This window comes from Camelus ferus, chromosome 9 (genome assembly GCF_009834535.1).
Source record: "Camelus ferus isolate YT-003-E chromosome 9, BCGSAC_Cfer_1.0, whole genome shotgun sequence".
NCBI classification, from domain to species: domain Eukaryota; kingdom Metazoa; phylum Chordata; class Mammalia; order Artiodactyla; family Camelidae; genus Camelus; species Camelus ferus.
In genome coordinates, this window is record NC_045704.1 from 18,186,942 (window position 1) to 18,214,372 (window position 27,431).

Here is a 27,431-nt window from a genome sequence, read left to right on the forward strand (position 1 = left end):
AGCTGCACTGTTGACCAGGGAGGGTAGGGAGGCTTTGCAGAGAAAGAGACATGTGAGCAGAGGCTGAAGAAAGTGGGGCGGGTCCCTATGGATACTCAGAGAAGCGAGTTCCAAGTGAGGGGGCAGCATGTGTAAGGGCCCTGAGGTAGGGGTGTCCCTGTGTGTCAGAGGCACCAGTGCCATAGTGTGTGTTTGGAGAAGTGATGAGGGGGGATAGAGCAGACCTCATAGGGTCCTGGGGCTCCTGTAAGGACTTTGGCTACTTTTACTCTGGGTGAGATAGGGCCAAGGGAGGGTTTGAGCAGAGGAGGAAGGGGCTCGGACTCAGGTGGCCACAAGGTCCTGGATTGTAGGAGGGGCGAGGACAGAAGCGCTAGGCCACACCACCCTTCTTAGCAGCAGGAACCACGACAACACTGATTTTACAGATGAAGAAAGAGGTTTGAAAGGACCCTTTCCCACCCAGTCCCTACTCAGGGCTGCTGGCTAGGACGAGGCAGTCATGCGAGGGCCTCTCTCCTCTTGGCCCTGCATTGTCCTGTCAGTCACTTCTGATGGACGTGAGTGACCCCAGCAGTGTGAGGTGAAGCTTCGGAGGGAGCTACAGTTTGGAAATCATCAAGAAACGGGATCCCCGAGGCAGACAGATGGGAATAGAAAGGGCTAAAATTTAGAAAAATAGTAACTTATTAGGATGTTTGAGGCAGAATGAAAGAGTGAGTAAGTGATACCCATGTACTCAGCAACTATTTAAAAAATAAAACCTTGCCAGTGCGGTCAGAGCCCCCTTAGGGACCCCTCTCCAGTCCCCTCGCCCTCCCTGCCCTGAGCTGACCACTGCGGGTGGTGATCTTCATTCCCCGTCAGCTTTCCTCTCTATTACATGTTCTCACCAAAACTCCAGCCCTGCCCACCATGGGCTACAGGGCTGGAAGCCTGGGGCCCTGCTCCCTCTAGGGCTGCGGGTCCCTCCTCCAGCCGGATCGTGTACAGATGGGAGCACTCAGGCGCACAGAGTGTCACTTGCCTGCAGTCACACAGCCAAGAAGCAGCAGCGCCTGGGGTTGAAATTTGGATCCTTCGGACCTCAGATTCCTCCTCTTTATTCACTGGTGACTGGCCTTGAGGTGAAAATCCAGGCAAGCCAGTCTTGGGGGTTTGGGGGTGCCCTGGAAGCCAGGAAGCCTGATTTCAGCTCTCTGTATCTTCTAGACTGCTACACCCAGGTTCTTTTTTAATGATACTTCTTTTGTCAAAAAATACTGAAAAATATGTTCAACATATTTTACACAGTATAGTGTAACAACTGTAAAGCTGTAATTCTGTGTGGTCACAATAGAATATTGTCTGCTCCTAGAAACCCCACTCCTCTGTTGCTCCCGAATGTAACAACTCTCCTGAATTTTGGACATTTGCTTCCGTGATTTTCTGCGCAGTTTTATGAGTGAGAAACAGTGTCGTGCTGCCTATTCTGAACTTGCTGTCTGTGGACTCATACTTGATGTGTTGTTTTACGTCTGGCTTCTTTCGCTCCACTTCAGGTTTTTACACTTCATCCCTGGGGCAGGTATCAGTAGTTCTTTCCTTTTTATTGCTGAGTGGTGTTGCGCTGTGTGAATTTACCTTAGGTTGTTTATCTGTTCTCCTCTGGGTAGACACCTGGTCTGTTTCCAGTTCTGAGGTTGCTGTGAGTATTGCTGCTGTGAACATGCTAGCATGTGTCTTTTGGTGAACAGATATGCTCATTTCTGTTGGGGGGCTGTGGAACCGTTGGGCCGTTGGGGAGGGATATATTGAGTTTTTAATTCCTGTTGCCCAGCGAGTTCCCATAGTGGTTTGAACCATTTTATACCCCCACCAGTAGCAATTCCTTTACTTTTTTGACAACACTTGGCATCGTCAGTTTAAAAAATTTTAGCCATTCTGGTGGATGGTTTCAGTTTGCATTTCCGTAATGAATGAGGCTATGTGCGTTCTTGGTTGTGAGGGTGTCCTCTCCTGTGAGGTGCCCTTGCGCTTTTCACCTTGCCTCCCAGCTGGCTAACCCCTAGCCAACAGCTACAGCTCCTGCTCAGACCCTCTGCCGATTGAGGCCCAGGCACCCTAGGAAGCAGTGAGTGGGGTGGGGCCATGCAGGCATTCCCGACTGTGGGATGTGGTGCCTGCAGGTAGGCGGCCAGGCAGGCCCCTGTGGGCTGACACCCACTTCCAGAAGCAGGTCTGTGTCCTCCTGCCTGGGTGTCCTCCAGCGGCAGCTCCCACGGGAGCAGGCCATCTTCTTGGCTGCAGTGATGGTGTTTCATCACTGCAGGCCTGCGTCACAGACACCTCAGCGGAGGCGCCACCCTCAGTGGGAGGACATGCAGGATCCCGGGATCAGGATCCCGGCAGGATGCAGGGGATCTCCCAGTCCCTCCCCCTGTCCTCACCCAAACTGCTGCTGGCTTTTTAGTCCCCAGAGTTAGAATGTAAAAAGTGGCTCTGGTGTGTTGAGTAGCAGCCAGGGCCTCCACTACCCCTCAGCTGGGAAACCCAAGGTAAATGCCTCCCCTCTCAGAGCCTCTGCCCTCCCCTGGGCACGGTCACGGTCATGGTCAGGGCCCCAGCCCTCTGGTGGGGTGGCTGAGAGCGGACAGGAGAGACTCTGTGGGAGCACCGGCCCACTCAAGGCCACCCAGCTGGCATTGGCTCTTGGACTCTGCAGCCCTGACCACTCTTGACCACACCTGGCTACCTTCACTCCTCTCTCCGATCGTGGCAGCCACATGTTTGGGTGTCCACTGGGGGCCAGGCAGTAGCCACACAGTGGGTGCTTTAGTGCTACTGACAGCCCTGGTGCTGCTAATCTTGGAGGCTCTGAGAGATGAAGTTGCCTGGGAGAGAGGGGTCAGGGGAGGAGAGAGCTGAGATTGGACACCAGGCTGCTGTCCTTGCCTTCCATATCCACCTGTCCTTTGGACTCTGGGTTCCCTACCCCAGCCCTGTTTGGGAACCCAGGCCCATTCTGAACTGAGCTCGTACCAGGGGAAAGTGCAGCATGGGCCCCTGTGTTGGAGAGGAGTTCCCTAATTCCGTAACTGCCCACCACACCTGCCACCAGGCCCTGCGTGCTCTCCCCATCCACCCCAGCCCGGCTCCTTACCCTGTAGCCACACCGGGCCTGGGCAGTTCTCCACACTCCCCAAGCTCCTTCCTGCCTTGGGAGGTTTGCACTTGCTGTCCGCCCGGCCTAAAATTTGTTTCCTAATGTCAGCAAGTTTCACTCCGTGAGTTAATTCAGGTGTCAGCTCACATGTCCCCTGTACCACACAGCTAACAGCGCTCCTTGCCTGCTGTCTTCTTCCCCGCTTGCTGCTTCTTCACCACCACCTGATGCTGTTGCACTTGTATTTGTGCATCGTCCACCTCCCCCACTGGAGTGTGAGCTTCATGAAGGCAGGGGCTGTGTCTTAGGATGCTCTGTCTCTGGCACCCGGGACAGAGTCTGGAGTTTAGAACATAGTCAAAAAAAATATTGGTGGTGTTAATAGATTCTAGAAATGTTTCTGCAGCTGTGTCTAGTCCTGGACTGGGGATCTGTTGGGATGACTTGGGTTGGTTCATTGTGCATTCAACACAGAGCCGGACACAGGGCTGGTGTACTTACAGGTGCTAATAGGAATTAGCATTTATAGGTGTGGGGAGAGTTGGCCAAGGAGAGGTACAGAGAACACTCAACGCAACCTCTGAGGTCAGGAGGGCCTCCTGGAGGAGGCATTGATTCAGCTAAGACCTTGAGGAGGAGGGAGAACTCACAGAGGGTACTGGGGATGAGGCCAGAGGGAAGGGCCTGAGTGACAGAAGCCTGGCAGAGAGTAGAGGGAGGAGGGGTTGGAGAGGTGGGTAGTGGCTGGTGTAATGATCATCATCGTGGTCATTAGCCTTTCTAGAGGGCTTTCTAGGTGCCTCAGCTTATTCAGGGCCTTCTTGTGGTGGAAAGGACTTTGTTCTGTGTTCTGAGCACACTGGGGAGCCATGGAAGGGTTTTGAACAGGGAGGGACTGGGTCAGATTGAGATGGAGTATGGGGGTTGAGAGCAGAGGCTGGGAGCCCAGGGAGAAAGCCAGGGTGGGAGGGGAGGGGAGGGAAAGGGAAAAGGGTGGGGGGAGGGTGGAAGAGGTGGTCAGGAGGCCAGGCAGTCAGGAAGCTGGTGGTTGAGCAGTGATGGGAGGCAGCTGGAGTGCGGGTCGGCAGAGGCCAGGTCCTAAGGGGCCTGGAATCCCAAGCTGAGGAATCCCATGGCAGTGGGAAGCCACAGGTCAGGTGTGAGAGTCCCTCTAGCTGCTGAATGGGAGACAGATTGGAGGGTGGGAGGCCAGGGAGGATGTGGAGCGAGTCCTCATGGGAGAGGGCAGTGCTGGACCTGAGCCATATCATCGGGAGGCCGGAATGGAGACCCTGGTCACATTAGAGACTGAAGCACAGACTGGGGGTCATGTAGGATCCAAGAAACTGGTGGTGGTCCTGGGTGTGTTCCATCTGTGTATATGAGCCCCTGGGGTGCTGGCCATGCCTGCTGGGGGAGGGAGCCCTGTTGGGCCCTGCCTTTGCTGCTCAGAGTCCAGAATGTGATTTCTCACCCTGCTGTTTACTTCCCTGTCACTGTCCATCTTCTCTTCCTCCGCTTCTCTTCCTCCCATTTATCTCCCTCCCCTCTGCCCAGGGCCTGGGCAGCTTGCCACAGTCACATGCCAGGCAGTAGTGCGTCCGGCCCACCAGCTCCCCTGGGGCACGAGAGAAAGCTGATGCCCACGGTGTCCCCAGAGCCAGCTGCCACTTCTCTGGGGGCCACCATAGCTGCTGACCTGCTGTCCGCAAATAACCCCAAGCCAGGAAAGGCAAAAGGCGCCTTGGGCTCTATGGCCCCTGTCCAGGCCTGTGGCTCCAGGTAGAGGCCCAGCTGGTGGCTGCCTCCCCCCTTCTCCCCTCCGCCCCGGGAACCTGAGACGAAGCAGCGGCCTCGGCGTCTGTCAGTCTGTCGGCTGCTGGTCCCTGAGGACAGAAGCAGAGGTCTCGGGGAAGGGACGAGGGCCTTGGTCGAGCCCCCAGGACCGGCTCCTAGACCCCAGATAAGCACATACACAGTAGGTGGCTTTCTTGTTCAAGATCGGGAGTTCCGAACTTTGTTTCCTCTGTCATCTGTCGGGACGAGTGGACTGAGGCCGAGGGAGTGACATGGGGTAGCCTGGTGCAGGGGGTAGGGGGACTTGGTTTGTTAAAGGTGGCAGGTTGGTGGCTCCTTGGTTTGGAAAGGAGATGAGTGAGAGAAGGAGTATGTCTGTGTGTGTGTGATCGGGGGTGGCAGGCAGTTTCTGGTGGCTTCGAGCACTCCCTGAGGTGATTCATCCCAGGTTACCTCAGCATTGGGGCACGGGAGTGACGCGGGGGGTGGAGCACTGCTCCCTTGCCTTCCCCCTGTCAGAAATGAAGGTGGGTGGAGGGGGCTGCCTCTGTTCATGGGTGCTCGACGTGCAGGGCCTGGCCTGGACACAGGCCAGGAAGCTCTGCTCCTGCCAGATTAGGGCTCTGAAGGCAGGGTCGTGTCCTTTTCCCCCAGGATTGGGGTCCCCGGGGACACGGCCACGTCTCCCCCCCTCAGACTGGCCCCGAGGGCAGATCTCTCCCCACCCTTGCTGGCTCTACCCCATCATAGGGGCCAGAGGCAGGCTGTCTGGGATCGAATACCCCTCCCACTCTGATGGCTCCTCTCTTGTCTTGCAGACCGTGCTCTGTCCACCGTGCCTCCTGCATGTCCTGCTGCCCTGAGCTGTCCCAAACTAGGTGACAGCGTGTCACGCTGCCACCATGAACGAGGTGTCTGTCATCAAAGAAGGCTGGCTCCACAAGCGCGGTAAGGGGCTGCTTTTGCCCACGGGATCGCATGTTTCCCCCTCCTGGCCTGGCTCTCCTCCTGAGGCAGAGCTACAGGGTCTTTCCCATCTGAGGAGCCAGTATTCCGAGCCCTGCCTGCCTGCCCTAGGCCAGTAGCTCCTCACTCACCGGTTTCATGAAGTGTTTGAGAGTGGTCTGGGCAGAGGAGCTGGGGCTGTGTCTGGGCCTGAGTCTCCAGGCCCAGGCCCAGCTGGACCCCCTGCAGGAGCTCCCAGGCCAGGCCTCCAGTTCTGCCTCTGCATTAGTGATCTCATTCCTGGCCCCATTTTATAGATGAAGAAATGGAGGCTCAGAGAAGTCCCTTAACTGAAGTAACACAGCATTTATTGATTCAGCAAATACTCCTGGAACATGTGTGGTGTGCCAGGCCGCCCCAGGCTCTGGGGACACTCTGGTGCCCTCATGGAGTTTGTGATCCATTGTGGGGTGGGGACAGACAATAAATAGATGAACAGACATATGTGAGGTGGTGAGAGCTGTGAGAGGGAAGGGGCGGGAGTGAAATGGGGTGGTCAGGGGAAGCGGCCCTGAGGAGGGTGCAGTGAACAGAGGCCTGGAGGAGGTGAGGAAGTGAGCCACACAGAGAGCTGGCAGGGGCGTCCCAGCAAATGGGACAGCAAGGTCAGAGGTAGGAATGTACCTGCATGGAGAGTTGGCCAGTGAGGCTGCAGCAGAGTGAGTGAGGGCGGGCTGGAGGAGGTGGGCAGAGCGGCAATGCAGCATCGAACCATTGGGCCCTGGCGGCACAGAGAGAGCTTTAACTCTCCAGGCTGTCGTGAGCCAGTGTGTGTCCAGATCTGGTTGTGCTGGTGTGCGGCTGAGAAGTAAAGTCATTTACAGGGAAGAGACTAAGAGACTAGACCTGAGGCCCAAGGCCCCTGTCCCACACCGCCACACTTGACGGCCTCACTGCCATGTGCAGGGACGGCTGGAAAGAAGCACGTACTGAGAGTCAGCTTGTCCAGGCGTCAGGGAGTGAAGGGGGCCGACTGCCCTGGCTTCCGCGGACCTTCGCCTGGGGATGGGGTCCCAGGCCTGGGGGTAGCCACTCTCTGTCCTTTCAGTCACTCGGCAGACATTTACTGAGCAGCTACTGTGTTCCAGGCACTGTTCTAGACACTGGGGAGACAGCAGGGAACCAAACAGGCAGAAGTCCCCATCGTTGTGTTGATGTCTTACCTTTATGGGGAGGGCAGGTGGCAGCTGAGTAGACAAGCGTGTCCAGTGGTGGTGAGTGCCCATGGGGAAAAATCCAGCAATGTGAGGAGTGAGGGGTGTGAGGCGGGCTGGGGGAGCTGTTGTAAACAGGATGGTCAGGGAGGGCCTTGCTGAGAAGGAGGTGTTTCAATAAAGATCTGAAGGAGGCAAAGGAGTGAGTTCCACAGTTAACTGGGGCAAGGACGAAGGGGACAGCCCGTGAGTCCGTAGAGGGGAGTGGGTCAGGCATGTTTGAAGGAGGCGAGGAGGCTGATGGGCTGGCCCTGTGGGAACTGGGAGATGTGCCTGCCCATTCCTGCCCTGTCCCAGCCCGCAGACACGGAGCAGGGATGAGAGACAGAGGCGGCTTCCCAGGCCAGGCTTCCCCCATCAGACTGAGCCGGGGAGACCTGTTTCCTGCTGTCCTTTCCAGGCAGGATGACATTCATGGCACCTTGGCCTACTCGCCCAACTTGAGCCTTGAGTTTGGGGTTATTGATGGAGCTTTCTGAACCTTGGCAGGTGCCGAGGTTCTAACTTGGCTCTGCCACTTCCTCTCAGTGTGACTGTGGGCAAACTCTGTCACCTTTCTGAGCCTTGGTTTTACATTTGTAAAATGGGTTAACAACCCAGGCTGCTGGAAATTGTCAGCTTCATGAGGGCAGGGTTTTTGTCTGGCTCGTTCACTGAGATATCCCCAGTGCCCTAAAAAAGTGCTTGGCATGCAGCAGGTGCTCAATAACTGATTGTTGGGTGAATGATCGGGTTTGTGAGGGTGGTGGTGCATGTGTGTCAGGGTGTGCCAGGTCTCGGGCTCCCTAGGCTGGGGTGAGAGCTCTGGAGGTGGCCGGAGAACTGTGGCTGGGGCAGGGCTTTGTCTCTGGTCTAGGGTTGCTGATGGCATTAAGTGGACCAGCCCCCGCCAGTCCTTCAGTGTCTCTGTTCATCTATGTGGACCAGACAAACTACTGAGATAGCCACTTGCCTTGGGTTTGCACCATCCCGACACACGTGCGTGTGCGTCACTCTGCAGAACCCAGTGCCTGTCATTCTGAGCAGCAGCTGGCAGAGGTGGGCAGGCAGGGTGGCTCTTTGGACATCTGTGCTACCGCACCCCACTCCTAAAATAACAGCAGCTCTGGTTTACCGTGTGCCCACTCTGTGCCAGGCACGGGGCTCTGTTCTAGGCAGGCCTGGTTTTGTTGCGTTTCCATTACTGCCCTGTGATATGGGCACCGTCTTGCAGGCCAGAAGCTGAAGCTCGGCAGGAAGACCGACTTGCCCAAGGTTTCAGCCAGGAGGTGGCAGCGCCGAGGTTCGAGCTTGAGCCCTCCACCTCCTTCCTGGACCAGCGCCCGGCTCACAGGCTGCTTGTCTCTCAGTGAGATCTGCTCCAGGGGCGGGTCTGTCATGTCAGGTGTGCTCCCCTTTCTGACACAGCCTCAGTATACCCTCTGCCAGGCCCCACCAGGCCAGGCCCCATCTGCCAGTTTAGAGGTGTACAGCATAGTGGTCCCGAGCATGGACTCTGGACAGCGCAAACCTGGGTTCCAGCCCTGGCTCTCCCAGTTAACAGCTGTGAGCCTCAGGCCACTAATGGAACCTCTCTGTGCCTCTGTTTCCTCATCTCTAGAAATGAGATTGTTGTGAGGACATTTTTCCTTTAGGTTTCTTTTTTTTTTTCTTAGATTGTTACCAACATATAAAACACCACAGGTAATTGTCTGAATCATAAGCTCACTTTAAAGCCTGTGTTAAGATCAAGAAATAGAATAAGTCAGTCCCCAGAAGCCCCTTTGCCTCCCCCAAGTGGTAACCGTTCTCCTAACCTCCAATAGCATAGGTGAAGTTTTCAAGTTTTGCTTTGCTTTTAAAAATTGAGGTAAAATTTACATAACACAAAATTAACTGTTTTAAAGTGCACAATTCAGCTGCCTTTAGTACATTCACAGTGTTGTGTAACCACTGCCTTAGTCTAATTACAAAACATTATTATCAGCCTAAAAGGAAACCCTGTACTCGTTAAGTGGTCAGTTCCCATTCACCCTCCTCCCAGCCCCTGGCAACCACCAATTTGTTTTCTGTCTTTATGGATTTACTTATTTTGGGCGTTTCATATAAGTGAAATAAGCAGTGTGTGGCCCTTTGTGTCTGGTTTCTTTCACTTAGCATAATGTTTTTAAGGTTGATCTATGTTGTAGCATATAATTCATTCATTCCTTTCTATGGCCAAAAAATATTCCATCGTATGAGTATACTATGTTTTGTTTATCCATGTATCTGTTGATGGACATTTGAGTTATTTTTACCTTTTGGCTGTTATAAATAGTGCTGCTATGAACATTTGTGGACAAGTATTTGAATACTTGTTTTCAGGTTTTTTTGGATACACACCTAAAAGTAAAATTGCTAGGTAGTATATTCTCTGTGTGGAATCTAATATATTCTATGTAATTAGATAATAAATACAATATTTATATGAATATATAATCTGGGTCATAATTCTATATGCATAATCTACAGCATATTCTATATTTAACTTTTTGAGGCAGCACCAAACTTCCACAGGGTTGCACTATTTTACATTCTCACCAGCAGTGCACAAGGATTTCAGTTTCTCCACACCTTCACCAACACCCGTTCTTTTTCTTTCAGTTTTTTTTTTTTTTCTTTTTGGAATAAAAGCCACCCTAGTGGATGTTAAGTGTTATGGTTTTGACTTGCATTTCCTTTATGACTAATGATGTTGAGCATCTTTTCATATGCTTGCTGGCCATTTGCGTATTTTTGGAGAAATGTCTATTTAAGTCCTTCACCCTTTTTTAATCAGACTGTCTTTGTGTTGCTGAGTTGTAAGAGTTTTTTACATACTCTGAATACTAAACTCTTATCAGATATATGATTTACAAATATTTTTGTCCATTCTGTTTGTTGTCTTTTAATTTTCTTAATAACATCGTTTGCACAAAACTTTTTTATTTCAATGAGTCCACTTTATTTTTTTTTTTATTTTTTTTTTATTTTGTTGCTTGTACTAAGAATCTGCTGCCAAATCCAGGGTCATGAAGATTTACCCCAGTGTGTTCTTCTAAGAGTTTTATTGTTTTAGCTCTTATATTTAGGTAGATCCATTTTGAGTTAATTTTTTATATCATGTGAGGTAGGGGTCCATGTCTCTGCTTTTGCGGGTGAATATCCAGTTGTTGCAGCACCGTTTGTTGAAGAGACTGGTCTCCCCCCATGGAATGGTTTTGGTACTGTTGAAAAATCAGTTGAGCATAGGTGTGTAGGTTTATTTTTTCATTCTCAGTTCTGTTCCATTGGTCTTACATGTCTGTCCTTACACCACACTAATTTGATTACTGTGTAGTAAGCTTCAAAATCAGGAAGTATAAGTCCTTTTACTTTGTTCTTCTTTTTCAAAATTGCTTGGCTGTTGGAACCAGTTGCCATGTGAAATTTGAATTCTGTGTAAATTATTTGGATTGATCTTTTCCTCAACTGCAAAAAAAGCTGTTGGAATTTGATAGGGGATGTGTTGAATCTGTAGACTGCTTTCAGTGGTATTGCAATCTTAATATCAAGTCTTCCAGTCCATGAACACAGGATGTCTTTGCATTTGTTTAGGTCCTTAATTTGTTTCAGCAGCATTATGTAGTTTTTAGGATGTAAACCTTTTCCTCCTTGTGCTATTGTAAATGGAATTGTATTCTTAATTTCCTTTTTTGATTATTCATTGCTGATTATAGAAACAACATATTTTTGTGTGTTGATCTTGCTGGATTTGTTAGCTCTAGAATTGTTCTGTGGATTTTTTGTGATTTTCTATATACAGGATCATGTTATCTGCAAATAAAGATGGTTTTGTTTATTCCTTTTCACTTGGATGCTGTTTGTCTCTTTTTCTTTTTCTCTGGCTAGAACTTCCTTTACCGTGTTTAACAGCAGTGGTGACAGTGGACATCTTTGTCTTGTTCCTGATCTTAAGGGAAGGCTTTGAGTCTTTTTCATTGAGTATAACGTTAACTGTGGGTTTTTCGTAGATGCTGTTTACCCTGTGGAGGAAATTCCCTTCTATTCCTAGCTTGCTGAGTACTTTTTATCATGAAAGGGTGTTGGGTTTTGTCGAATGCTTTTTCTACATCAGTTGAGATGATCTTGTTATTTTTTCTTTCATTCTATGGATGTGTATTGCATTGATTGATTTTCATAGATTTGAACCACCCTTGCAGTCCTGGGATAAAAGCCACTTGGTTATGGTGTGTAATCCTTTTATTGTGCTGTTGCATTGGAGGATTTGCTAGTTTTTGAACTTTATATATATCGGATCATTTAGTATCTTACATTTGAGAGAACTTAATAAGTTAAAACCTGTAAAATACTTAGGACAGTGCCTGGCACAGAGCTCCACTAGAGGTGGAGTTAATCATCAATTAATGGGTATCCTCATAAGAGGAAACAAAGACTTAGAGAAGTGAGGTGACTTACTGGCGCCCACCCTGCCATCCTGCCTCCCCGTGAGCCACGAGTGAGGGTCTGGCACACTCCTTGCTTGCCCAGTGGGCTGATGATAAAGAGCATTATTTATTTATTGGTGTGCTGGGCCCTCGCGAGCCTGGGTGCTTTATGTTTGCTTTATATTTACCATTTTATTTATTTTTTTTTTAGCAGCTTGAGATATAATTCACATACCATGCAATTTAGCCATTTGTAGCTCAGTGGCTTTTAGTATCTTCAGAGTTATGTATCCATCACCCAACCCCTTTCAGAACATTCTCACTACCCTGAAAGGAGCCTGGCCTCCACCTTGGCTATTGTACCCCCCCAGTCTCCTCCCAGACTCCCCCCACCCCTCAGCCCTAGGCAACCACTGATCTACTTTTCATCTCTATAGGTTTGCCTAGTCTGGACATGTTATATAAATGGAATCATATAATTTGTGGACATTGTGACAGGCTTCTTCCACTTAGTTTAAGTTATGGTTCATCCACCTTGTGGTGTGAATTCGTACTTCATTTCTTTATGTGACTGAATAATATTCCATTGTATAGATATGCCCCGTCTTGTGTATCCATTCATTGGTTGATGGGCTTTTGAGTTTCCCCGCCTTACTGTTATGAATACTATTGCTGCGGACTTTTATGCATACATTTTTGTGTGGATATATTTCACCATCTTGTGTGTGTGTGTGTGTGTGTGTGTGTGTGTTCAGGGCTCTTGGATGTTCATGGTCAGAACAAATGGAAGGGCTCAGGGAGCACTCGGAGGGCACCGCAGCAGTGACACCCCGCCTGGCACAGTGTTTTGACATTTGATCCACCTGCCCAGCTGTACCGGTGAATACCAACCCATGGGACTTGGCCTTAGAGGGCCACAGGGCGTGTGTGTTTGGAAGCCTGGGCCTCCCCTGGGACAGGGCCATGCGCTGGCAAGGATGGCTCCCTGGCCACACTCTGAGGCAGCTGGTGCCCTGGGACAATGCGGCAGGCGCCTTCCTGCCAGATCTGACCTCTGGATCACTGGGCCCAGCCTGCGTCAGCAGGGGCCACTTCAAGGGCTTCTCTGGGAGATGCACTCTCCTGCCCACCCTCTTGTCCGTCCTCCTCCCAGCGTGGCGCCCCTTGTGAGGCACTGTCACGCTGGATGACTGCCCTGACCTCTCCCTCCTGCCCTGGCTCGGTTCAGGTGAATACATCAAGACCTGGAGGCCCCGGTACTTCCTGCTGAAGAGCGATGGCTCCTTCATTGGATACAAGGAGCGGCCCGAAGCCCCCGACCAGACTCTGCCCCCCTTAAACAACTTCTCTGTTGCAGGTGGGTCTCTAGGTGGGCTCAGAGAGCAACTGGCAGGTCTTGGGGGCACATGGGGCTTGATCGTTCTTGGGCTGTGGGCCTGTCTGGGCCTGTTTGCCCTCAGATCTGTTTCCCACCCCTCCCTTGCTCCACCTCTGTGTCACCTGGGCCCAGGGGGCTGTACTGGAAAGAGAGAGGCTAGCGCATCACCCAGCCTTCCGTCCCCAACTCTGTGCTACCCGAAGTGGTGCCTTCTGGCTGGACTCTGACCAGTGAAAGTTTGTCAGGCACAAAGCCCTGGCCTGGGCCTCACAGTACTACAATCCTGCCCTCGACCCCTGCCACCTTCCTTCCCTGCTGACCTGATTGGTCACCATATCCTTGTCCTTTGACAGTCATCTCCCCTGCCACTCTGTAGCCCAGGCCACTGTCTTCTCCCCACTGGCTCCCTGCTCTAGGCTCTTCTCCAGCCTCACCTTTCAAGGACACCCCCATCTGCTTGCTCTGGAATCCAGCCCCGCTGCCCTCTCTGTCCTGCCTAAAGCCTTGTCCTGGTTGCTTTCCCGTGTGTGGTGACCCCAGCTTGGCTGTTCCCAGACATGGCTTCCCGCCTGAACTCCCCACCTGTCCTGAGTGGCTTCCTGCATGTTTCTCCCTGGGTATCCTGTATCCTCTGTGTCCCATGTGGGATACCCACGATGTCCCAGAGTCCCCTTTTCCTCCCCAGTCTTCTCCCTGTCTTCTTCTCAGGGAGGGCCCGGTTGCCCCCTCATCCTAGATGCCTCTCCCCACCTCTCCTGTGGCCTGCCTGCCTGCCTTTCCCTCCCTTCCCCTGCCCCACTCTGGTGTAACCTCAGCCTCCTCCCTGGGCTCCAGCCTCCATTCTCTCTCACCCTCCACTCAGCAGCCAGAGGAATCTGTCTAAATCTGTTTATATCCCTCCCCTATTTAAAGCCTTCTGTGGCCCCCTGCTGTTCTCAGGACAAAGTGCAGATTCCTCACCATGCCCCTGAGCCCTGCAAGCTGCCCCTGCTCACCTCTGCCGCCTATCTCTCTCTTCTCCCTTCCTCACACCAGATTTGCTGTTCCCTAAGTATGCTGGACCTCCCTCACCTCTCGGCTTCTGTGCACAATGTACCCTTCTGCCTTCATGGCTCAGTGCAGAGATGCCCCTTCCTCTGGGAAACCCTCCTGAGCCCCTGAACTGGGTTGGCTGCCTCTTGAGCTCACCCTGCACCCCATCACAGCCCTGACCACTGAGCCATCACTGGTAGGCTGTCCCCCTTACACACACACAGGACCTTGAGCCCTGTAGGGGCAAGGCCAGGGATGCCTGGGTCACTAAAGTGTCATGGGGCTGGCACACAGGAGGAGGCTGGGGGAATGTGGGCTGCAGGCTGGCAGGGCTGCCCCTCACCCTCCCTGCTCTCACCCGTCTTCTGCAGAATGCCAGCTGATGAAGACCGAGAGACCACGGCCCAACACCTTTGTCATACGCTGCCTGCAGTGGACCACAGTCATTGAGAGGACCTTCCATGTAGACTCTCCGGATGAGAGGCAAGTCTGGGCCTCTGTGTGGCTGCCCTTTGAGAGGGGCCAGGCCCTGTGTGAGAAGGGGCACAGATGGACAGATTCTCCTGGCCCTGCTTAGGAGTTTCCCATTCAGCCCTTCTGTGAGCTAGGAAGAGCAGGGGTCTCAGTCTGCAGACCCCCTCTGTTTCCTCACACTGGAGGATGTGTTGGAATCACAGTGGGGCTTGTTCACAATGAGGTGTTTGGGCCACTTTAGGGCCCCTGATTGGAGGAGGTCTGCAAAGGGTCAGGGAGCTGCATTTTTATGAGCATCTCTACTGATTTTGAGCTGGGCGGTCCAGAGAGTCAGATTTAGATCAATTTAATAGTCAGAAGAGATATAGATCCACCTAGTTCAAAAATCAAACAGCATGAGGAGGTGTCTAATGAAAGCTTCACTCTCACTTCTGCTCCACACGCCCCCACCCCACCCCAGGTTCACTGCTGTTCTTGTGTGTCCTACAGCAGCTTCTTCCCAGTGGGCACAGACAGGCTCGTTCCCATAGAGACTTCTGTGCCCTCCTGCCTTTGTTCTTCCCTTTACACAAAAGGTGGCATTGTACACAGACTGTTCTGAATTTGTTTTTCACTAACTGTATCTTGGGGACTCTCTCTGCTTCAGTATACATGGAGCTGCTGCTGCTGCTGCGCTTTTTTTTTTCTTTCTTTTTAACAGCTGCACATCTGTGTCCCCGAGTTTGTTGAGCAGTTCTTTATTAATGATGACTGGGATTGTTTCCAGCCTTTGGGGCTCATTAGAAGCAGTGCCACAGGGAGATACCTTGTGCTTATCTTGTTTGACATATGTTCAGGTAAATCTGTAAAGTGAATTCTTAGATGTGGGATTGCTGGGTCACAGGGAATATGCATTTGTAATTCTGAGTAATGCTTCTATTAGGCCATGTCTGAGAGTGTCTTCACAGCCATGTGTTTTCAGATGTTTAAGTCTTTACCAGTCTGATCAGTGGGAGATGGCACCTTTAGGTGTTTTTAACTGTCTTTTTTCTTTGGTGAGTTTGGGTGTTCTTTCACTGTGTTCAAGTGCCATGTGAGTTTCCCTTTCTGACCTGTCTGTTCATATCCTTTGTCTATTTTTCTTTGGGGTAATTGCTTTTTTTCTTATTTATTTCTCAAAGCTCTTTGTATATTAGGGAGCTTAGCCCTTTGTAATGAGTAGCAGATATTTTTTCCCTACTTTGTCCCTTTGAAGGCCCTCACTTTAAGGAACACTCTGTTAGTTTTTCTGTGGGGTGAGAATTCAGGTGATCCTCTGGAGAACCCTAAAACAGTGTGGTTCAAGAGAAGTTTTCTGCCATAACAGAAATGTTCAATGCCTGTGGTGTCCAAGAGGGTAGCCACTAGTCACATGTGCCCTTTGAGCATTTGAAATGTGGCTAATGTGACTGAGAAATGGAACTTTGGATTTTATTTAATTAGTTTAAATTTAAATAGTCATAGCTAGTTGCTACCCTCGTGGACAGTGCATATCTAGAACACACGCAAAACCGTATCATAAGACATATTGCTGTAATCTATACTGTAATTATCATTACATACCTTTGCAAGGTTAAAAATATTCTTGTCCCATAGGGGAGCACAATAACCATGTCAGGCCAGCTGAGGTGTTACTCAGATGAAAACTGGGCACAGGAAACATGGACTGCCAGTAAAAGCAAATTGAGATCAAAAGGTGCATAGAGTCTAGGTGCTGAGCTCAGTTTTGAGGAGTGCATAGGAGTTGGCCACGGAGATAGGAAGAAGAGGTAGCTTCAGGAAAAGGGACCAGCGTATGCAGAGGCCAGGAGGCGAGACAGCTTGTCATCTCAGAGATCACAGAGAATCAATAGCCAGGGGTCTTGGAAGAGGGGAACTGGAGGCCTTGAAGCTGGCGAGCTCAGCAGGTGCTTGACTCCAAATGGAGGTCCCCACAGGGCTTGGCAAGCAGTGAATCAATTGGGGTTTGTCACAGGGTTGCTGAAAGATTCCAGGGGATGATAAACAGGAAGCACTGGATTCAGCAATACCTGGCACACACTTTGCAAGCCTGTAGCAGGAGCTGTGGGGAGCTGGCAAAGCGCAAGAGACCTGCTCTGGTTTCCATTCTAGTGGGATGCCGTGCTCTGCGGTGTGGGGAGGATCCCTTTACTAAGACTGGAGTGGGGCTGCAGAGCCCCTGCCTTCCTCCTTTTCTTAGCACCTGCCGTTGCCACTGGAGAGAAATCTGCTGGGATTGTTCTGAGACCAAACCCCAGATTCCTGACCGTAACTGCAGAGAAACCTGGAAGAGGGAGACTGCTCTGCGCCTGGCTGTCCTCACTGCCCTGCTCAGGCCTGAACCTGGGGAGGAGTGGGCAGAGGGCCGACAGGGGCCACACTGGTGACTGGTCGTTGGCTGGGTGCTATAGCGGCCTGCTCGCTGGGCTCCCAGTAGCCTCCCCTTCCCTCCCCAGTTGGCTCTCCCCAGGGCAGCTACTGCGATTCCGCCATTCCCTGCCCCCTGCCAACTTGGTGTTTCAGACAGACAGAATAGTGGAAAGAATAGGATAACAAGTGAACAGCTAGACGCCCTGCACCTAGGCTCAGCAGTTTGGCGTCTGCCACGTTTGCCTCCTCTGGCTATATTTTATGCTTCTTGAACTTCTATTCACACTTTGGGGCACTTTCCTCCTTCGTAAGTACATCAGCCAGCATCACCTAAGAATAAGGACTTTCTCCTACAGAGTCATAGTGCCATTGTCACACATGAGATGAATATTTATAATATATATTTATTAACATCCCCTCCAGATCCATGCCACACTTGAATTTCTCCAGTTGTCTTCAAAATGTTGTTTTTCAGACCAAGAGTTGAAAAACCAAGGTATACACATTGTTTCTGGCATATTTTAATTTAGTTCAGCTTTTGTCTCTCTCCCAACCCCCACATTTTTTTTTTTTTTTTTTTGACAAGTCAGGCTAATTGTCTTGTAGAATGTTCCACGCTCTGGATGAGTCATATTGTTGTCTTTTGGCACTGTTTTATTTGTTCCTCTGTGCCTACATTTCCTGTAAACCAGAAATTAGGTCTGGTGCAACGTTGGCGAACTATGGCCTGTGTTCCCTATTTTTATACATAAAGTTTTATTGGAACACAACCATGCTCATTACACATTATCTACGGCTGCTTTTGCTGTCTTGTGGCAGAACTGCGTAGTTGTGATAGAGACCATGTGACTTGCAAGGCCTGAAATAGTTACAGTTTGGCCCTTTCCAGAAGAAATTTGTAAACCCATGGTCTTGGCAGGTATACTTCACAGTGCATCACTTAGTGTGATATTTTTAATGTAAATCCTATCATGTAATTTCTCTGCTTAGAATTCTGAGTGACTTTTAGTCCCATTTGCAGTAAAGTCCAAAGTCTATGTCCTCTTCTACAAAGTCCTACATGATCTGATCTCCTCTCCAGGATCATTTCCTACCACTAGTTCCCTCACTTTAGCTACCCTGGTCTCCATGCTGTTCCTTAAACATACCAAGCACACTTCCTACCTCCGGACCTTTGCACTTGCTGTTCCCTTTACTTAGAATCCTCTTCCCCTAGATATCATTATGACTCTCTCCTTATCTTTGCGAGGTCTCTGCTCAGATACTACCTTCTCAGTGTCCTGCCCTGCCTTCTGTGACTATTAGCCTTACCCTGCTTTACTCTTCAGAGCACCTGTCCTTCCTACCAGGTGTGACATTTTATTTACTTTTATTGGGGGTGGTAATTAGGTAATTAGGTCTATTTATTTATTTTTAGAGGAGGTACTGGGGACTGAACCCAGGATCTTGTGCATGCTAAGCATGTACTCTACCACTTGAGCTATACCCTCCCCCCGCATTTTAAATTTATTTATTTGTGCCAGGAACATAATAAGGTGTTCAGTAAATGTTTGTTGAATGAATAAAAGAATAATTAGAATGTATTCTGTTCAACCAGACCCTGTCCTAAGGTCTTTACATATATTCGCTCATTTTATCTTCACAGCATTTCTAGGAGGGAGTTCCTCACCTGTTAAACAGGCACAGTGGTGAAACTGAGGCACAGAGAGTTATAGAATAAAAGAAGATCTTAAGAGCCTAGGTTTCCCTGCCAGCCAGGGCTGGGCCTGGATCGCCAAGTCAGCCCACCTGAGGGTGTCTGAACACAGAGGGACCCCAGCTGCCCTCCAGCTGTGAACACCCCTCTGGATCAGAGGAGGGCCCTGGTTAGGTAGAGAGGTCCCCGTCCACCATCAGGCTAGCAGTCAGCGGTTATTCCTGAGGCTGCGATGAGGACAGGCCCACCACCTCCAGGTCACTGAGCTCCCCTGTAGGTGCAGTTGGTCCTACTCAGCAGGGTAGCCCAGAGCTGGGGCCCAGGGTCTGGAGTCAGACCAGCCACTGTGCCCCTTTTCAGTGCAGCTCAGTTCCCTGGACTGTCGTGAGGAGCGAAAGAGGAAATAGATGTGGAGGCACCTGGCCCAGGCGCCCCATGGAATTGTGCTTGTTGGTGCCTTTTCTCTCCTCCATCTCCTCTGCCACCGGCACCTCTGCCACGTTCACTGCCACAGTCCCCTTGTGCTTCCTCTCTTGACTCCCAGTCTGTACCCCACACGGCAGCTGCTGACTTAAAGCAGAAATCGGATCCTGACTCCCCCTGCGTACACCCTTCCACGACTTCCTGTGATGTTAAGGATTAAGACGTAAATTCCTCACACAGTGCCCCATGGAGCCCATTGTGGCCAGTCCTCTGTCCTACCCTCATCTCTGTCAGCTCCAGCCATGCTGGCACCTGCTGTGCCTTCCACAGACACCCTGGGCTCCCTCCTCAGGGCCTTCGAGGTGCTGGTCTCTCAGTCCGGATTCTTTTCCCTTTTGGCACTTCAGAGGGCTGCCTCCTTCCCTCCATTTCATTGATTTCACAGCCATGTGCCAAGTGCCTGTTCTTGGCACCATGTTCCACGGACATCTTCCAGGTCCTGCCTTACATGCCACCTCCTTAGAGAGGCCTTCCCTGACCACCCTCTGAGAAGGGGCTTCCTTTCCATTCCCTGCCTTGGAGCTTTTGCACACTTGTCTTCTCTGTTAGGCCCGGAACTCCAACAGAGCTTGTCCCCTGCTGCACCCTCAGTACCCAGAACAAGTCCTGGTGCACGGAGGGCACTCAGGATGAGTTGGCTGGCTGGCTGGGTGACATTCGCACAGCCCTTTGAGGTGTTTACTCTGTGCCAGGCACTACCCTCAGCATTTTCTGTGTGGTGTCTCACTACAGACTTCTACGGTTCTTTGGTCCCTGCTCCACGTGGCAGCCCACTGAGGGCACAGAAAGTCAGATGGCCTGCCCAGTGTTGTCTCTAGGAAGGGGCAGAGCTTGGATTCACTCCAGGCCATCCAGTTCCAGAGTCTGTTCTCAGCCACTGTGCCATGCCCAGGGGACATGGGAGGCAGACGGAGGCCCCAGGAGTGAGGCCGCTTGGGGCCCCACGGCCAGTTTGCAGGCCAACTCCCTGCTCCCGGGCCTGCATTGCAGCCTGCCCAGTGCTGCCCAGGGGAGCGTGGCTGGGTTTGCGCCCCTAGGCCTCTGATTGCCGCCCATCACTGGGCAGATGCCAGCCCCTCTCTGCCTCATGTCTCCTTGTCTGTAGGATGAGGTGAATTATAGTACCTACTTCACAGGGTTGCGGGGAGGACTTAGGAGTTGCATCATGTAAAACACTTCCATCCGAGTCTGGCCACAGTGTGCTCTGCGTGCCGGAGGAGGGCATTTGTGCTGCTGTTTCATCGGGGAGGCCCTCTTGGAGAGGTGGTCCAGGTCATGATTCCCAAGAGACAGCTTTCCTTTGCCTGGCTCCTAGGCTCCATGGGATGGTGTCTGTTGCTCCCTGAGCCTTCCTGCCGCAGCGCCCTGCTTGATCCTCCAGGGCCTGGTCCAGGCGGAAGCTGCAGCTTTCATCAGGGTGTGGCGGTTTGGTGCCCAAAGGAGTGGAGCCTGGGCCTGGGTCTCCACTCCGCCAACTCATGGCTGTGTGACCTCCCACGTGGCTCCACCTCCGTGCACCTCAGTTTCCACGCCAGAAACACGCTCCCCACTAACCCTCTTGAGGAGCGTGGAATGAGATGGTGTTTGTGGAACTGTTATTTTTCTCAGCCTGTCCTGGCGGGGGGGGCAGTAGGCTCTTTCCCCTGGGACTCTCCTTTGAGGGGTGGAAGGCATGTCAGCCCCAGCTCTGGGTGGGAGCTCCCCTCTGTCCCAGACATCATGTTGCAAACCCTTGAGGAGTGTCCTGGATGGGGGCCCTTGCTTTTCCTCTGGAATTCTGAGTGCTGCAACCTTGCCACCTCGGTCCAGTTGGAACAGGATCAGGGGCTTGTCAGGCAGCAGGAGTGTTACCCGGACCAGCTTCCGCAACCCTGTGGGTTCTGGCTCCAGATGGGATGGGTCCAGGCCCCACCGGCCCCGCCAGTGTCTTGAACCCCTTCTTTGAGTCGAGCACTTTGTCCAGGTGCAGGCTTTGCACACAGCAGCTCACCAGCGTCTCAGCGCCCCCAGCGTACCGAGGAGGGGGTTGAGCTGGGAGTCCTGAGCTCATTCAGGTGGCGGAGTTGCTGTTTGAGCCCCAGCTCTCATCACCAGCTCTGTGGCCGAGAGAGGCCCCAAGGCCTGCTTCTGGTGCTCCCTCCCGCGGTGTGGAAGCTCATCTCCCGTTCATTCAGGCCACTGTTGATGGACTGTGTTATCCCCCCTTGTAAACAGAGATGATAGCATGCTCCACGTCTTGGTCTGCAGGTTGCTTTTTTCATGACAGTCCCTCAGGATCTCTGTGTGTGAGGTATATACATACTTATTTATTTGTTTTGTATATTCAGCATGTCTTAGGGGGTTGACTTTTTTTTTTAAATTCATGGTCATACACCCAAAGTCAGCATTTTAAACTTTCTAAGAGGACAGTGATGCTCTGATAAAGCATATCATGGGCTATGCTCCCCCAGCCCCCATTTTTTGAGAAACAGGAATATTAATGTAGGGATAGGGATTTATGTTATTATTTGTTCCAAAGAGGGTATGGGTGAAACAAGTTGGGAAATGCCAGCCTGAGACACTGAGTCAGGGAAGGGAAGAGGCCAGCGCTGCTCTGTCTGGGTGTACACCGGGTGTCCGTCTGCACTGGGTGTCCGTGTGCCCTGGGCGTGCACCGGGCCTCGGTGTGCTCTGTCTGGGTGTGCACCGGACCCAGGGCCACTCAGGACTTTGGCTGCCTTGCTAAGTCATCCTCAGATACCTACCACGTACCTGCCTAGGTGCTGAGTTGAACTATGTATGAGTAGATGAAATCCTTGCCCTCATGGGCAGACGTACATGGCTTATGGGCTCCCAGATTCTGTGCCCGCCCTTGGTACTTGTGCTGACAGTACTCCCGCGCCTTCTTAGGAAGCGTGATCTCACACGAGTGAGGGCATTTTGAGAAGCAGAGCGTCTGGGTGTGAACTGGGGCCTATGGGCTTGGTTGCCACTTTGTTCAGCAAGCCCTGGAGCTCAGTAAGAACCGGTCACCTGGCTTTTATAGACATAAGCAAAATCCATAAGTGGGTCAACAGATACTGGGTTGAGCCACCTAACATTGTGTGGTGGTTCCCTAATGGGGGATGTGTGGACAGTTTAGTATCATTCAGCCTTTTTTTTTCTTTTTGGTGTCTGGTCTTTTTTTTTACTTATTTCTCCTAGATACATTTTCCCTCTCTACAGATAGAACTATTGGCAAGTATCAAAAGAAAATCTTTCCCAGCAATTTCTCAGTCATGAGTGACAGAACTAGTTTATTGTTCTGAAAGCTGGCTCCCCTCTGCTGGGACCCAATTCCCTGTCCCCCGCCATCTCTTTCACACCCCTGCCCACCCTCCCAGCAGGCAGGCCTCCGGGGCAGCGTTGTCGGTCAGCTCTTGCCTTGTACGATCTTCAGCTTCTTTGACTAATGAGTACTTCCTTCTGCTCTTGGTTTTGTTGTACAAAATACTGGTCACTCGTGCACAAAGGCTTGTCATTCATTCCAAGAAACTTGGAGGGACCACTGTCTCTCCCTTGTTCAAGGCTTAGGGCAGCGGCTCATTTTCAAGGGGCTGTGAGGAAAGGCAGTCTCCCCTCTAATCATGAAATTGCTGCCTGACTTCAAGTGGCCCTCAGGCCAGGCCCCTGCTGGGACATAGATGGTCTCTCCTTATTCCAGTCTTGCCCTGTGCCACCCACCACAGCCAGAGGGTCTGTAAAATTTCAGTCTGGTCCCACCAGCTCTCCCCACATCAGACTGATCATGGCAGAATGCCTGATGCTGTTTGTCGTTTGCTTGGCCATTGTGGGACATGGGGCTCAGCCCTTCCTCCCAGGACCCAGGTTCCCCCGGACTCACAGCTCCCCGGACATGCCCCACAGGGAGGAGTGGATGCGGGCCATCCAGATGGTTGCCAACAGTCTCAAGCAGCGGGGCCCAGGTGAGGACCCCATGGACTACAAGTGTGGCTCCCCCAGCGACTCTTCTGCGGCTGAGGAGATGGAGGTGGCAGTTAGCAAGGCTCGGGCCAAGGTGGTAAGTGCGGGAGGGCAGGCGGCCAGGGGGTGGGGCGGCCGGTCTGTTAGCGCACCCCCCCCCCCAGCCCTGACCCTGCTGCCCTTGATTTCCATTCAGAGGGGCCCAGTCAGGGCACTTCATGACTGCCCTGTAGGATGGGTGATTCCAGGCTGTAGATGCCCCAGCACTGCTATGGGCCCATGAAGTGAAAGGCAGCCTCATCTCGGAGGAACATGAAGCCACGTCTACCCCCACCTCAGAGCCCTGTGCCTGGGAGAGGGAGAGCCGAGTGTGGGAGGGCCTCGATCTGAAGGCCGCTTCAGAACAAACGATTGCTGCCCAGAGCCTCCCTTCCTGCTTATGCCTGAGCACTTTGGCAACAGTGTCTTTTGATTTTCATATTTCTTTGTTAAAATTTCTTCCCATGGGCCATATGCCAGGCACTGACTACCCCACTCTCTCCCCATTCCGGGCAGACCATGAACGACTTCGACTATCTCAAACTCCTGGGCAAGGGCACCTTTGGCAAGGTCATCCTGGTGCGGGAAAAGGCCACCGGCCGCTACTATGCCATGAAGATCCTGCGGAAGGAGGTTATCATCGCCAAGGTAGGCCCTCCCCAGGCTGCTGTCGGCTGGCCGCTGCTGGGGGCACACGCCAGGCTGAGACACTAACCTGTGTCTACTGCTGTCTCCCCCTAGCCAAGCCCATGGCTCAGTCCTGTGACTCTCCAGAGAAGGGGAGCCTGAGGTCCAGAGAGGGCAGCCCTGTCTGCTGAGTCCTGCACTCTCTGGGCACCAGGGATGAGGGTAGAGAGTCTGACTGAGGTCGCACCCAGCAGGTGCTGTCAGGCCTGAAGGAAGTCCCTGTGGTGATAAAGGGTCTGTGGGGAGGCCGTGAGGGCTCAGGGCTTGGCTCAGTGCCTGGACCAGGAGTGGGATTCTATTCCCTTTTTTCCTTATTTAAAGTTTTTAAAATGGAAAATGCCTGATGTACATAAACATTTTTAAAGAAAAAGAAATATAATGGACTCCCACATAGCAATCATCCAGCTTCAACAAGTACTAACATTTGGCCATCTTGTTTCATTAGCTCTGCACTCCCTTTTTTTTGTTCTGGAGTATTTTAAAGCCTGTTCTAGACATCATATAATTTCAGCCATACATTCTTAGATGTGTCTTTAACAGATGATGATTTTAAAGACTATAATCGTGGTACCGTGATCATATCCAACAAAATTAACAACCCCTGATGTCATCGGGCCAAGGCAGGGTTTCTCAGCCTCAACACTGACACTTGGGGCCAGACCATTTCTCTGCTGTGGGGGTTGTCCCGTGCACTTTAGTAGCTTCTCCCAGGGCACCCCTCCTCCCCTGAGTTGTGACAAACGTCCTTAGACATTATTATCGTTATTATATTATCCCTTGGAGACAGACTCGCCCCACTGAGAGCCAGTGTCTGGGCACTGCAGGTGGTTCAGGATTTTAAGCAGCTCCCTGAGTGACTGCTGTGCACTCAGATACCAAACTAGCCCACGTTAGAGTCCTGGGAGGGCCCATGACTCTGGTGCTGGCCCCTGCTGCCCCCCAAGTTTCTGATTCAAGTAAGGGCTCAATAATTTACATTTTTCCAAGTTCCCAGGCAACCCTGCCAGTATGGGGACCACACACTGAGAACCACTGCTCGCAGCCTAGAGTCCTAATTAGATCCAGGGCCTTCTTACTGCAAGAAAGTTTATAGATGGGGATTCCCACAGCCTGTAACATCACCTCAGAGGTCTCAGAATGTCTGCTTGCCCCCACTTAGGAGGTCAGAATTGGCCTCCTTTGGTGACAACCTGACCCTCCGTTGTAAAGTCCTCATCAGCGTCCCACTGATTGTCCTTGTCTGGGTCCATTATTTCATTAGCGCTTGCGAGTGATAACATTCTGCCCCTTCCATTCTCTCTGCGTGTTGACCAGAAATAGAATTGGATTTCACCAAGACATTGCTCCCCCATCCCTCAGTATAGGGCAGGGGGCGTTTGGCCAACATGGTGTTGCCCACCAGCCCCTCACTTAGCTTCTGTCTGCAGGATGAAGTCGCCCACACAGTCACCGAGAGCCGGGTCCTCCAGAACACCAGGCACCCGTTCCTCACTGTGAGTAGCCCTCTTATCTCAGGCAGGGCCTGGCCCCTTTGGACAGAGCTCGGGGAGAGAGCCTGACTCCTGCCACTGTGAAACACAGACTTGATGTTGGCCAGGTGGCTGGGGCACAGTGTTGCTGGGCTCCCCAGGTGGCCTGAACCAAGACACAAGGGGCAGCAGCTTCTTTATAGATGGTGGCTTCATGTCAACGCCTCAGCCGATTGATGATGTCAGATTGTAATCTGATGGCCCCAGGAGAGCACGACTGCCATCTTTACGAGTTAGAGGTGCTTAGCCCAGCTAGTCCAAGTGGGAGCATTATTTTTTTGTTTATGTTTTCAGAGGTAATCCTAGAAGCAGAGCTATTACAATTGTGCTGCCTGGCAACTCAGGCTGAGCGGACATCTTTTTGAGCTACAGTCTCCATTAGGGCCAGCAGCCAACAGCTGAATGGACCAGGTTGAGGATGGCTAAAGGGTTGTTTCTCTAGCTCACTTACTGTCCAAGTGTCTTACTGCGCCACCACACTTGTTCAAATGAAATCTTAAGAGACTCTTCAGTGTAGAAGACAGAGCAGTAAGTTGCTGTAGGCAGAGGGTCACCTAAGGGTCCTCTGAGGAACTCTCTGTAGGGCTCCTTAGAGCACAGTTTCAGAACTGCTTGTTTGTTGGTGGATCACTTGTCCATCCTGTTTTTGGGGTTTTCTCCCGAGCCACTGCCAGCTCCCAGCCAGCAAACCGTGTGAGTGCATGTGCGTGTGCGTGTGTGTGTGTGTTTAATACATTTGAGTGTAAAATAGGAAGAGAGATGTGAAACAGCTCTGGTTGCTTAGAACATGGTCTCTCCCTTGGCTGTGCCTCAGAGGGCGGGATCATTCGGCACTGGAACCTGTTCCCTTGTTCTCAGAGCCACACGCTCACTCATGTCACAAGAGGTGAAGCTGACATTTGAATCCTGGCTGCCTGATTCCCAGGGCCCAGGCCAGGACAGAGAGGCTGGGGCTGGGTCAAGAGTCCGCCTTCTTCCCACCTCCTACCCTGGCTGCCCACCTTCCCCACAGGCGCTGAAGTATGCCTTCCAGACCCACGACCGCCTGTGCTTCGTGATGGAGTATGCCAACGGCGGTGAGGTGAGCGGCCGCCACCTCACCTGCCCTCCTGGATGTCTCCATCCTGGGTGTGGGGGAGGCTGAGAGGAACTGTGGGTGAGAGGGGGTTTGGGGGCAGAGGGAGACTTCCTGGATGTCATCTCATTCTGTCCACCCGCCTCCGCTTGAGGCAGGCATCATCAGCTCCACATTGCAGGTGAGGAAACAGATTCAGAGAGGTTAAGTGGCTTGCCTGCATTCACACAGCTAGTGAGTTGGTGGGCAGGGTACAGAGCTGTAGAGGGGGCTGTGTGGGTGGTTGGCCGACAGCACTACAAAGGGGGTTCTTAAAGGCTCCAAAGAAGGCGTCTGTGGGTCAAGACCCCAGTCCTCTCCTTTCGGCGAGGTCTCCTGGGGAGAAATCAGCCACTTGCTGTCGCGCACCCCTCATCCCTTACACCCTTCTCTCTCCACACAGGTGCAACTCACTGGCTTCTGTCTCATTTGGTGTCACAGCTCATTGTCACTTGCTCGTGACCCTGCTCCTCTGCTTCCTTGCTGACTCTCCCTCGTTTGCTGTCTCCTCACGCTGTCTCCCTTTGGCACCTCATGCCTGTCCTTCGCTCTCCATCCCTTGCTCGTTTTCCTTATTTTTTGGACTCGTGAGTTCTTCTCTACTCACTGGCCCTCGCTTGGTCTTGTTTGCTGTCACTTGCCGGTTCATGGAGCAGGTCACCATGTCATTGGGCTGGGTGCCGGGGCCAGCCCGCAGGGTCCCATCCTTCTGTCCTCGGGTTGGGGTGTCTCACCTCCCCGCCCCCCTCTGCCGGCAGCTGTTCTTCCACCTGTCCCGGGAGCGCGTCTTCACGGAGGAGCGGGCCCGCTTCTACGGCGCGGAGATCGTCTCGGCCCTGGAGTACCTGCACTCACGGGACGTGGTGTACCGCGACATCAAGGTGAGCGTGCCGTCGCCTCCTGACACGTGCTAGACTCGCCCGCCCTGCCCGTCTGCCGAGCTTCACCCTGCAGGGAGAGTCTGTCTGTCTTGTCCTTCTGGGAGCTAATCCTCTCACGCTGGCCCACAGTGTGGTTCTGCTTCAGGCAGCCCTGCATGGGGCCCTTCCAGGCCTCCTGTGAGCGGTGCGGCTGTGCAGCTGGA

The 27,431-nt window shown here is 52.1% G+C and overlaps 1 protein-coding gene across 3 annotated transcripts in view; it reads left to right on the forward strand.

Annotated features, from left to right (window-relative positions):
- Positions 1-27,431, forward strand: part of AKT2 (AKT serine/threonine kinase 2) — a 45,178-nt gene that overhangs the window by 12,749 nt on the left and 4,998 nt on the right. Inside the window, exons 1-9 of one of the 3 annotated variants that reach the window (XM_006177926.3) lie at positions 4,987-5,123; positions 5,761-5,890; positions 12,814-12,942; positions 14,367-14,478; positions 22,922-23,075; positions 23,534-23,665; positions 25,132-25,197; positions 26,246-26,314; positions 27,106-27,228. In XM_006177926.3, the coding sequence (XP_006177988.1) occupies positions 5,845-5,890; positions 12,814-12,942; positions 14,367-14,478; positions 22,922-23,075; positions 23,534-23,665; positions 25,132-25,197; positions 26,246-26,314; positions 27,106-27,228 (831 nt within the window). In that variant the 5' untranslated portion in view covers positions 4,987-5,123; positions 5,761-5,844. Of the gene's footprint in view, positions 1-4,986; positions 5,124-5,760; positions 5,891-12,813; positions 12,943-14,366; positions 14,479-22,921; positions 23,076-23,533; positions 23,666-25,131; positions 25,198-26,245; positions 26,315-27,105; positions 27,229-27,431 lie in introns of those variants that run through there. The other 2 variants (XM_032486033.1, XM_032486034.1) reach the window with 2 other exon arrangements.